General features: G+C 40.2%; 1 protein-coding gene across 1 annotated transcript in view; it reads left to right on the forward strand.

The window, feature by feature from the left end:
• Window positions 1-6,621, forward strand: part of Ppm1l (protein phosphatase, Mg2+/Mn2+ dependent 1L) — a 357,536-nt gene extending 350,915 nt beyond the window's left edge. Inside the window, exons 3-4 of the mRNA XM_004639855.2 lie at window positions 2,499-2,660; window positions 5,526-6,621. Of these exons, the coding sequence (XP_004639912.1) occupies window positions 2,499-2,660; window positions 5,526-5,872 (509 nt within the window). The 3' untranslated portion in view covers window positions 5,873-6,621. The remainder of the gene's footprint in view (window positions 1-2,498; window positions 2,661-5,525) is intronic.
• The last annotated feature ends 6,172 nt before the right edge of the window (window positions 6,622-12,793 follow it).

Below are 12,793 nucleotides of genomic sequence, written 5' to 3' on the forward strand. Positions count from 1 at the left end.
CCGGGTCTTGCTAAAATTGCCTATGCTAGCCTTTAATTTATTATCCTTCTGCCTCTGCCTCACAAGTGCTTAGCTACAATTTCATTCTTATAACTTCTTTTTTAAAGAGGTAAAAAATTTTCTGTCATAACCCTGAGATTAGAGTAATTTTCTCCCTGCCCACTTACTTTTTGCAAGGCTTTTTATTTTAGAAATCCTGAATTGCAGGGGAGATAGCTCAGTGGAATAAGTGTTTGCCTGGCAAGCACAAGGTCCTGAGATTGATACCTGGTACCACCACACCAAAAAAAAAAAAAAGTCCTGAATTAACCGATATTTCATGTGTCCATTTCTTATAAAGGGAGTTTTCAGTTACGTAGATCTAAGAACAGGCTTTTTTTTTTTTTTTTTTTTTTCCCAGTATCAGAGATTGAACTCAGGGCCCTGCTCTTGCCAGGCAAGTGCTTATTCTACTGAGCTATCTCCCTGGCCCCAAGAACAGATTTTTAAAAAGAACTATAGTAATGGATTTGTTAGTCAAACTATTCCCCCTACTCTTGATAACAACCTTTATATATTCTTTTTAAATTTTTTATTGTATTGCTACATTTTAGATATACATAAACTGGGTGTGGTGGTGCATGCGTGTAATTCCAGCACTCCAGAGGCTGAGGCAGGAGGATCACTGTGAATTTGAGGCCAGCCTCAGATACATAGCGAGTTTAAGGCCAGCCTGAATTGTGTAATGTGCTCCTGTCTCAAAAAACAAAACAAAACAAAAGAAAGAAAAAGAAAAGAAAAAGAAATACAAAGTGATAACATTCATTCTAGGGATTTGTCTGTGGTGTATCTTGTGGTTTCTTTTTTCCCATTCCCCTCCCCTCCCTTCAACCCTTGTTCCCCACTTTATTTACAAAAGCTTTGTTTCCATTTCCTTCTATTCTTTGTTCTTAACCCTTCTTTCCTTTCTCTCTCTCCCCTCCCTCATTCCCCTTGCCATTTCCCAATATCCATTATCTATTTTATACTTTTGGTTTCTCAAAAAAGAGAAACCATGCAAAAAATTTGAACATGTGTGTCCAATATATTTCACTTAGGAGTAGGTCTTATGGTACATCCATTTAGCCAGAAATATCTCAAGCTTATCCCTCTTAATAGCAGAGTAGTACTTCATTGTATAAAAAATATATTCTTGTCAGTTGATGGCCATGTAGGCTGTTTCCAAGATTTAACACTTTCAAACTGTTCTAAGAAGTCAAAAATAGCAGACCTTCCCCAATTTAAAGACTCATCCAAAAATGGGCATCTAAAACAAAGACATACTTCTCAGTTGAAGAAGTAGAAACAGAAAAAAAAAAGTGTTTATCACTGGCCATTGGAAAGATGCAAATTAAAACTACACTGATATTGAAAGAAATCAACCAATAATAAATGTTGGAAAGGCTGGCAGGAAAAAGAGCCCTTCTTCCCTGTTGGTGGGAGTGTAGAGTGGTGCAACCACTGTGGAAAGCAGTGTGGAGATTCCTCAGAACACTAGGTCTAGAGGTTCCATTCAATCCAGCTATTCCCCTTCTTGGTATCTTCCTAAAAGAATTAAAAACATCATACCACAGCAATATATGTTCCTTACTTTGGTTTAAGACCAGTCTTTTTGTTGTTTCATGAAAACTAAAAGGTTATTTGGATACAATTTACCTTCTTGTTATGGAACATAGCCTTCTTAAGGAGATGTTAATGAAAAGTTAGTAAGTAAAGGAGTTATCAGTTTGAGACAAGAGATGAATAAGCTGTACATTTCAGCAGCGATTTCCTTATTGATGGGGACATACCATGAGAAAGGAGAGGAGGAGGGAAAAGGAGGTCAGACTATTCAGCTGTACTTGCTTTTATCTCTGCTCATCTCAAAAGGGGTTAAGGAGCACATGTCTTTAATGTCTTGTGTGGGCTCTAGCCAAGCAGATCAGCAGTCTGTCTCTTTCTGACACTGACCACCTCCACCACCTCCACCTCCCACCTTTCTGGCTACCTAGACCTTATCTCTGTCATCACTTTAGGTTTTTCTGCTTCTTTATCGTAGCCTGCCCCCATCACATCTGGAGCTGACCCGTTCCTGGCTACCAGTCTTTGCTATAAGACAGCACAGGCAGACTCTGCCTTCCCTGAACCTGACAGCTCAGTCCCAGTGCCACAGGATATGGCAGAGAGCACCTGCCACTTCCCAGCCTTTCCAGTACCACCTGCTAGGGATCCAGCACCACCCCCAACCAGTACTCTTGATTTAGGAAAATGATAATTTTATCTTAACCTATTTCAATGACACTCTAACATGCTTAAGAAAATTGACTGTCAGATTTGATCAATGTTGTTAAAGTACACAGTGATATTCCCAGAGTAATTCGAGTAAAATTCTCACTCAGCAGGAGCAGTTTTAATGACAGGAAAATCAAGAAATGAAGATGAGCAACTGAACCTCAGTGCACTGGTGCCCTCCTACACTGTCTCCCTCTTCTATTTTTCAGGTACAACGTGTTTGATTGCTCTACTGTCAGATAAAGACCTCACTGTGGCCAATGTGGGTGACTCACGAGGGGTCCTGTGTGACAAAGATGGAAATGCCATCCCTTTATCTCATGATCACAAGCCTTACCAATTAAAAGAAAGAAAGAGGATAAAGAGAGCTGGTGAGTTTGTGACCACATCCAGTGAACGTCTCCCATCTTGTTTGGTGGGCAAGGAAAGAAATGTTTGGAAAGAAGTGCTCAGCTACCCAGTGATTAGTTGGTCATTACAGAGGCTGCTACTGCGGTAGCTGTGACATGGCTTTGTAACATTTCCTACATAATAAATAGCTCCTGAATTTGCCCCTTTTCATGGCCAAAGATTTCAAAGGTCAAAGGAATTTAAAGACTAGTAAGATCTTTGAGCCTCTGCTTCCTGCCTGTTTTCACCTCTTGCCATACCACTTCCCTCTAGCCATGTCTGACTAGTAACTTCCATGTGAACCTTATTTGATACCTCTGCCTTGCAAGTGCCTTTCCTACTTGTTTAATGGAAAACAGTTACTTGTCCTTTAGGATTCAACTTCCAGGTGTCACATCATGGTAAACTCTCCCCGGTCGGGATGGGTAGGCTGTCTGTCTTTCCCAGCAGCCTTTGTAGTGTCTGGGTCTGCTGCCACAGTATTTGCACATATTTCTCATTCCTGTCTTGCCTTCCTAACTGTGAGTACTCTGAAGGCAAGAATTTAGTGTTCTCTATCTCTACCCTGCTAGCAACTAACTCAATAGTTGATAAAAGTTAATATTTCATAGCAAGGTGCAGCAGGCCCTTATTCATTCATCATTCAGTGTGCCCCCTCCTCCCCAAAAACTCTCACAAAATTTTTGTTGTTGTTTGAGATAAGAGTCTCACTGTGTAGTTGAGGCTGGCCTTGAACTCAAGGCAATTCTCCTGCCTTAACCTCCAGTGTGCTGGGAGTGCAGGCATGTACTACCACACCAGGCATGCTCATAAAATTTGCATTCAGGGGCCAGCCAAATAGCTCAGAGGATTAAAGCACCTGCAAGCAGGTGCAGGGGCCAGGGGTTTGATTCCCCCCCCACCCACACACACACCCTGCCGTGCTGGCCCTGCAAGTGAGACTGGGCGTGGTGGCGCGTGCCTGTAATCCCAGCTCTTGTGAGGCTGTAAACAGGCAAATCACTAGGAGTCCAATCTAGTAGTGAGACCCTGAACACCCTGTAGACCCTTCCCTAAAATAAAAAAAATAAAAAAAATGCATTTTGATATTGGCATAAGGGTAGGATTAGACAGACATTAACCAAAAAAAAAGCAAGTAAGATAGTATATGATAAGGTGGTACCTACAGTGGAGTGGTACAAAACAGGGAGGTGATGGAGCTGTCAGGAGTTGCAGCTTTAAATTGTATGGCTTTTATAGCCTTCACTAGGATATTGTGCCACCAGAGACTCCAAGAAGGAGTGTCAGTTCATTATTATATGTTCATAATTAGATTTGGAAGATTCCTTTACATGTGTGGAAGAGAAGAATTCCTTCACCCCTGAGGCTGACGAACTCATGATGAGCTAGAGAGGAAGCAAGTGCCATGCCCATCATCCTAGTCTCTGGCTGGCCTGGCGTGGGCCCCTTGTCTGCATTAATCTGCAGACTGCCTCTCAAGCACTGCAGCTCAGCTTCCTACCAGTGAGCAAATCAAGTGAACCTGATGAACACTTGACTTTTCACAGGAGGGAGCTATACGGGGGAGTCAAGAAGTATTGGGCTTTATTACAATCCCTGCTACAGTGACTGCTTGAGATGCAGAATAATTCTAAGTGAAAGCTTTGGCGAGGTTTTCTGTTAATGAGATGGACCAAATAATTATTTCACAGCATCTATCAAGCTTTGATAAGCTCCAGGCAGCGTGAGTGAAATATTCTGACTTCCTTTTATGAAGGCACTGTCTGCTCGTAAGGGTCTGCTATGAGCTTGGATTTAAGATAAGCAGAAGCACAGGCAGTAATGTGTACATAATACACCTGGAAATGTCATCAGTACATCCAGAATACTCTTTGAAAGGCCACTGCCATTTTATCCTCTCTCCTTCTCTCTATTATACCCACTACCCTCTGCCTCACAGTATGGTGATTCTTTCTAGAAGCAAATTGGGAAACCATCTTAAAGGAAGTTCACCTAATGCAATTTGCTCTTTTTTCTTTGTAATTTGGTCAAGTGTGTATTTTATAGCAGGGCTTAAGGAACAATGGTTAGTTTTACTATTTTTGTGTTTATTTCTTTGACCCAAGTCTGTTTCACACAGAGCTAGGACTGAGACAGAAATAGAAAGCAGGCAGTCTGACCTGAGCTTTTGGTGGGGGGTTGTTTTGTTTAATTTTGTCTTGTTTTGTTTGAGATAGGGTCTCTCTATGTAGTGCAGGCTGGCCTTGAACTTACTTACATACCTGAGGCTGGTCTTGAATTTACAGTGATTCTCTTGCCTCAACCTCCTGAGTGCTGGGATTACAGGCAAGCGGCACAGTGCTGGCTGTGCTAGCATGACCTGAGCTTTTAAAGAGTGCAGTAAAATGTATTTTCCCCTGATCCAATCCTATCTGAGGATCTGTTAGATCTATATAGATACATCAGAGGGCAACCTCAGGCCAAATGATAATAGTAATGTCTTTTGTGCAGTCAGCATTACTTGGCAGTCTCCTCTAATGCTCACCTCGTGCTCTCTGCTGTCAGTTGCTGAGCTGCCATGGCACTGTTAAAACCGATGCCCTCTCCTTTATATGTACCCTACACTTACCATTCTTACAGATGTTTTTGAAGCATTGCCAAGGATGGAGGCATGAGCATCCATAGATAGGGCGTCAAATCCCAAACCATGCAGCAGGCTCTGCTTGGGCCTGTCAGTGACGTTGTGGAGGGCAGTGCCAGTAGCCTGGCTCACCTGGACTGGGTCAGCCCTTTGTATATGCACTGAGATGGTACCGGGTGTGGAGGTAGCAGCTGGACAAGCTGATGGGCTCATTCTGTCTTTGCAGGTGGTTTCATCAGTTTCAATGGCTCATGGAGGGTCCAGGGCATCCTGGCCATGTCTCGATCCCTGGGGGATTATCCACTGAAAAACCTCAACGTGGTCATCCCAGACCCAGATATCCTGACCTTTGACCTGGACAAGCTACAGCCTGAGTTCATGATTTTGGCATCAGATGGCCTGTGGGATGCTTTCAGCAATGAAGAAGCAGTCCGATTTATCAAGGAGCGGTTGGATGAACCTCATTTTGGAGCCAAGAGCATAGTTTTACAGTCATTTTACAGAGGTTGCCCTGATAACATTACAGTCATGGTGGTGAAGTTCAGGAATAGCAGCAAAGCAGAAGAACAGTGACCCTTCAGGGGCCTGCACTGCTTTAGGCTAAAAGACTTTGACACACTGGTCTCTTAGATATAGTAAAAGGTGTGGGAATTGTAATTAGGATCACCAATCCCAGACACAGAATCCCCTCCCTGGTGGCTTTCGGTCTGTCTTCCGTGGCGCACAGAGGGTGCCTCCTGGCCAATGTAGTTGCGAGACTGGAAAACGTTTGCTTTGTATTTCCCCAGCTCTGCACCCATGTCCAAAACATAGAAATAGGTAGTTGTAGACCCACGTGTGAGTTGCCCATTAGATGTGCCATGGATTCTTCTTAAGATTCTTTTAAAGACCTCTTGGAGCTTCTCCAGCACCAGCCTCTGTGCCTCTCCGTGGTGGTGGGCAAGGCAAGCCCTCTTGCAGGAGACAGGCTGTTGTGTCACCTGTGACTCAGGGGCTGACGTCGCAGCAGCCTCTGCTGAGGGGCAGTGAGGTGCTAGGGTGCTTTGTCCTCCCAACCCCACCCCCTCCTCAGCAGCCTCCAGAAGCAGATTTGGAATGCTTTATTATTTGGAGCTGCTCCTGGATGAGGGAAGCCAGGGAGATGAGAGGTCAGTGACAACTGCCTGCACAGCAGAAATAAGCCTTCCCCCTCACTCCCTTTATTAGTTAGGTAGACTCTGTCTACCACCTTGTGTGTTTCTTCCAGTCAGGCATGACTTCACCTTGTGCTTACACTTCCCTGTATGTAATAGGCAGCTATTAAATTCACCACCAGACACTGCAACTTTTAGGGCAAACAAAAACTGCACATCCCAATGCTATAATCCCCTCCAACTTTTAAGGGAAGAAAGAGAACAACAGGAGTGAAAATCCACAGTGCCCCTTGGAAAGTAGACTGTAGCTGGTGAGATTACTACCCTGAAGTGAGCGCCAGCTCCAGAGCCTAGTTTTCCCCTCCCTAGCTTAGTAACTTTCAAATGTCTTTCAAACAGTTTTTGAAGAAGCAGCCCCTTAGAACTGCACATGTGTTCCTTGAAACCAATGTTGTTCCCAGCCATCACAGTTTGGAATTCAGTGGCAAACCACCATGGGAGCATGCTTGTCACCAGGGAAAGGTAGTAGCTTCTCATGTTTTGTAAGGAATCTCTGCCCATGAGGAGTAGCCTTCCCAAGTTGCTCTGCATAGCCTGATGGGGAGCTAGTAGGGGTGACTTGTGTAAAATGGCAGCAAAGGTGGTTGGGAATTCAAACAAGATCCCATATTGCTAAGTGGGCTAGAGCTATTCTGGAGCCTGGCTTTCTTACTGCCCTACCTTTCCTACCACCAGAATTATCTTCTTTTTCTAGCCTCAGTATTTTATACATTAATTTATAGAAAATTTTGGGTTTTCTTTTTTGTGTGGCTGAGGCAGCTCAAACAACCAAACAAAATTGTTATTGTACCCCTATTCCTGGGACGGTTTCGTGCTGACTGTGCGTTTGTCTTTACACCCTCTAGAAGGTCTGTCCACCAGCCATCTCCTGCTCCTGTACCCCATGCCTTCTGCAGCTGCAGGGCTTTCCTGGAGGACTTTCCAGGAGAGGGATCAGGAGACTGAAGGGTTTAACTAGTGCTGCTGAGGACTACAATCTGTCTTGATTCTTCCAAGAATTTACCTCTCTTCAACGGCAATGAAAATTACTAATGATTTCCCAAGAGATTTGCTTTGTTTTGTATATTGTATTTTCCAGCATTAGAATTAGAATCATGGCTATTAGCCATGAAATGGTTTAGTACTGAATATCACCTGTGTTAGATTTAAGCATTTGCCTCTTGAGAGACATGAGCATTTGGAGGTATGCATTCCATGCAAGGGTGGGAAGGGTGGGACACAGGTGCTGCTTGTGGTTGGTAATAGTGTCTGCGGTCAGGTCTGGTGGCTGAGTGGCTGGAGATTTAGGGTATTCTGATTCTGGAGTGTCCACTGCCCACCTTCTAATTGAATGTCCAACATTTTACTTTCCACAGTCACTTTCCTTTCTTTATTTTCACTTAACACAAAAAGCATAATAATAAAGGAAAGATGTGTTTTAATTCCACAATCATTTTTAGAGTCTAAAATAAAAATAGTAATGTTTTGGTAAAGTTGAACAAGAAATGCTACCAAATTAGGAAATTAGTGTTTATTTACCAAGCAAAATTTCTGAACATAGTGCTATGTATACAAGTTACATAATTTTCTAATTGGGATCCATAATGCATCTTGTAAGTTTTATTTTTTAGAATTAATTTATTTGTAATTTTAACCAGTGTATACCTTATATTCTTTTCTGTAATATGACTTATAGACTTTTTAACCATAGATGTTCTAGGCAAAATATTAACAGCTTGATGAATAGTCACATACTAAATCAGAATACTCTGTTCCCTTCCCAGTATTCTGGAGCAATCTCTCCCCAGCCCTCTTCCAGCTGTTGGATTCTTTACACACTCCTGGGCTGCCCTGTGGGACATGCTGTTCCCCTTCTCTACAGGCTCATGAAGGGTGAATTTAGGTGTTAAGAAGTTAATATCGGAGGTTTGCATGTGAAACTTTCCTAAACGGCACTGCCAAAACTTTGGAATTGTCACTGGAAGCTGTCCAGACTTCCTAGGTAGTCTGAGTTCAAATTGCCAATAGTCCCCATGGTGCCAAATTTTGGGATAGTTGTATAGTCTTTTTGAAAGGAGGCTGGGCACGACTGACTATGTGCTTACAAGTCCCAGCAAGATGCCAAGCCCAGATCCTCATAATGCACTACTCTGCTGCTGCACCACTGGCAATGTGCACTCTTGAAATAGGGTAGGGATAGGGTAGGGAGGGGTCCAGGGGAAATTGTTTTCAGTTGACTGTATTTGTAGTTGTTTAATAATAGGAATAAACAATACTTATATAGGAAGTTCCAAAACTAGATCCCAAGACCTGCATTTTTTTTATGTGACCAACTTGCCTGAACCAATTAACTGAGTCTTTGTCCTAATACATGTCTATGCATATGAACCCATTATTAGAAGCCAGTGGCTACATTCTCTTTCTTGCTGTAGATGGAAGGTATTGGCCTTTTGAATCTTGTATATGTCAAGAGTATTACACAGTGATTGTTCTAGTAGAGGAGCATATACAAGCTGTATTATTTAAAACACGCTTTATTCCATGCAAGTGTAATGATTTTGATATTTTGCTCAAATGATAAACAGGATTGCATGGTAGTGATGGCGTCATCATTTCAATCCTATCTGAAGTGATTCTAGGAACAGGTTGCACTACTGGACTGGATCACTAGGATATTTGGAAATGCATGAACAATTTACAAAGGGAATGATAACTTCTTCCTTTCCTAGGCATACCTTTCTTTTCATGATTTTTTTTCTCCTTAAATTGTTGACAGATTTAGCTCTCTTGAAACTATGTCAATAGGAGATTTACATTCAAAAAAGGGCAACATTTCATTGTACATTTGAATGTATAAGAATATATAATTTATATAAAATTTATTTTTCAATAATTTCAGATTTTTTTTTCCTTTTGACTTATCTTTAGACTGATCTTCCATAATAGTCTGCCCCAAACTGCCTCAGCATATCACACCAGCATTTCTAATCCAGTTCTGGAAAAATGACAGAGCGGATAGTATGCTGGGGCTTGTTTAACTGCATCTAAATAAACCATTATTCAGACTTTTGAGCTCGTCACCTGTGCACTCTAGTAGAATCCTTGTTCCCTAAGGTGTGTTTCCTAGAACACAAGTTCCTAAGATCCTCTTTCCAAAAAAAGGTTTCAGGTTCAGAGACTTTTGGAAACATACTCTAAGAAAGCATATATAATAGCATTGAAATCTCTGTTCAAATATCCTTCAGAGGAGAGGAAAACACTGTTAACTCCATGTTTTTCAGATTAATTTGACCACAGAAATTTTTGAGTAGCACCTAGTAACATTCCTGGGAATATCTGTTTCTACTTAAGGTACTTTGGAAACTTCTGCTATATTGAAATAGTTTTGTTTTCTTGTCCACTATGACTCTTGGTAGTAGCAGCACAGTTTGCAACTTAAAAGCACTAGTCATTTCACTGAAGCAGCTGACTTGTAATAAAAGCAGTGGTAAGAAAATAGAACTTAACATGGCCACCATGGCCTCACATTGACAGGAGAGGTCCAACAATTGTACTTGAAACTAAATATTGTCTCCCTCCATTCATATGAGTAAGAAGTACTTTGCCATAGACAGGCAATTCTCACATTCATTGCAAAGATTTTAGTTTCTTTTTAGGATTCTTTTTTTTTTTTTTTTTTCTCCTTTGGTTGGCTCAGGCTGCCTTAAGGGCAGGTCTGGTGCGGCATGTGGTGCTGGGGATCCAACCGCGGTCCCCTGAGCCTGACTGAGTTTGCCCAAGTAGGCGCTTTAGACAACTGAACTAACCTGCAAGCCCACTGTTTCTTTTTAAATTCTATCTTTGCTTCCCAGAGTCTATCAAAATATTTTGTTTCATCACTATGTGATCCTAAAAAATAGAAGAAATCATAAAACAGCAAAGATGCACATTTAGTTTTCAATCACTTTTGAAATTTTAACTAGATTCTTTTATCTGTTGTATAATAATAGAAATGTAAACTGTTAACACGTATTTATTTTTTCCTCTGTTCTCTCCATATTCAGTGAAGTAGTTTTAAATCAACTAGAGTTCCCACGTCCTAAAATTCCAGTCCAGTGTCATCCTGCCTTTCACATTTTGTGTATGTACTTAAGTTTGGTAAGTTATTGCTTGCCTGAAATGCAAGGCCTGACTGTAATAGTTTCCTAACAGTCCCTGTCAGCCTGAGCAATTTGTTTGGAAAGCTGTAACGGATAACCCACAAATAACAGATGAAAATTTATGGTAGAATGATTTAGGGTGAAAACATTAAAGTTACATTCATATATTTAAGAATATGCCCACCTTCTGGACATTAACTAAAATACTAAAAAATAAAAATAAAAAAATCTCTTAGGCAAGGTGGCTGACTGCAAAGAGCAAGGGAAAGTTGGTACTGTGAGGTTTTCATTAGACATGTTTCTAAGTATGTCCTTAATATGTAAAATTTTTGCTGATTCTTAGTAATACTGCTTTGTCTAGTGTTTGTTCTTCTTACCACTGTTAAACTAGGGGTTAATTATAATCATTTTTATGTGTGTAGTAGTGACTACATCATCATATGTACAATCATTTTAATAAATCCAAGTTAAGTACTTTCAGGATAACATGTAGTAACTGTTCATTTTGACAAAGTGTCATAGGCATTTTCACCGTTTGAAACTGTATCAAAAAGGTGGCATGAGACAAAGAAATAGACTATACTTAGGGATATAGTTCCATTTATTCTGGAAGGTCTGTAATCTACATTATTTAACCACAGAATAAGTCCTTTCTGACATTTGCCAAATCCAAGTTACCTTTTAAAGCCTTGGAGGACCAGCATCCCCCACCTCTGGGCACAAGCAGACTACTCACAGGTTCTGGTGGCAGGTTGTGCTTGTGAGGGAAGTTGAGGGAAAAGAAAACCTATCTGGCTTACTGCTGACTATGCTAGAGAGCAACTGTGTCAACCGCGTACATTCTCTCATCATCTTCAATCATAAGATAGTTCATAAGTTAAATGTGACTATGCAAAAGCAAGGATAGAAGTCAAGGAATTGGGGGTACACATATAGGATAACTAGACATGAAAAATACATTATCAGAAATACAGATTACTAGACTTTTACCATGTATAGGGTGTATTTTGTAGTAAATTTCAAAACCTGCATATAGGTTAGTAGAAGGCAAGTGTTACCATTCAGAAAATTAGCCAGTACTCTAGAAAGGAGGTCTGTTAGGTTTTTTTTTTTTTTTTTTTTTTTTAGATACTGAAAGGTGGTAAAATTACAGTCCTACTCTACTTTTATTCCAGAGAGGAAAGATAAATGGTCTCATTTACTGATACCCTAAACATGTTTTCTGATGTATACTTCACTTTCCAAATGTGGTTTTGCTCTGTATCTTTAGAACTTTTGCATTTTGAAAGAGGAAATACCACCCTTATTAGAATCACTAAAATAGACCAGGTAGTTACTTTTTTCATTTTAGACTGCCCAAATAAAACTGAAATCTTATCACCTTAGTGGCAAGTATAACTAACAGGGTTTTAAATACTGGTAATTTTTTGGATGCCAACATAAATAACACAAGTACCCAATCAATAACAAATTTATGAAAATGAACTACAGAGTAATTTAATATTCTTGTTTCATATAATATAAAGAAATGTGTTATTCATTTTTTTTGGTTGCTGTTGCTCATTTTTTTAAAAAATGAAACCTATAGAAGTGATTTTTAGACATCTCCAACCCAAGAGAATGATTTCTCTTTTATAAATTTTTAATTCTCAGCATCTTCATGTTCATAATGAAAGAGGGTGACTACTTACAGTAAATCCTGCTGCATGGGGACAATCTAGCATCTTGGGACATTATTTAGGCTCCAAGGCTACAATTAAATAGGCTTTGTGTATTTATCATTTTGACATTCCTTTTATCTCAGGCATATATTCAGAAAGTGGAATAATAAATGTAACAGTAGAAATGCCATAACTTTTGCTTCTATTCTAAAAAGCAGTGTTGGCCCTTTAATTTATCTGAACTATGTCTTTGCATTAAAACATTAAGACCTACCACACTGTCTTTCAGCTTAGTGTTCAGTTGCTGAAGTAAATGATTTTGATTTATTGCACTTATATGGGTCGCAGAGTTGAAATGTATTTTAATAACAATCTAATAATCCCCTGAGCAGCAGGAAAAAGAAAACAAAAATCAAAAGAGAAATGTTAATGAGTCTTCAGGAATGATTATTTTAACAAATTCAGAAAATAGTAATTATACAGTTAATTCCAAAAGATCCCAATATGAACTGTTCATATACA

This window comes from Octodon degus, unplaced genomic scaffold, assembly GCF_000260255.1.
Source record: "Octodon degus isolate 3935 unplaced genomic scaffold, OctDeg1.0 scaffold00115, whole genome shotgun sequence".
NCBI lineage: Eukaryota > Metazoa > Chordata > Mammalia > Rodentia > Octodontidae > Octodon > Octodon degus.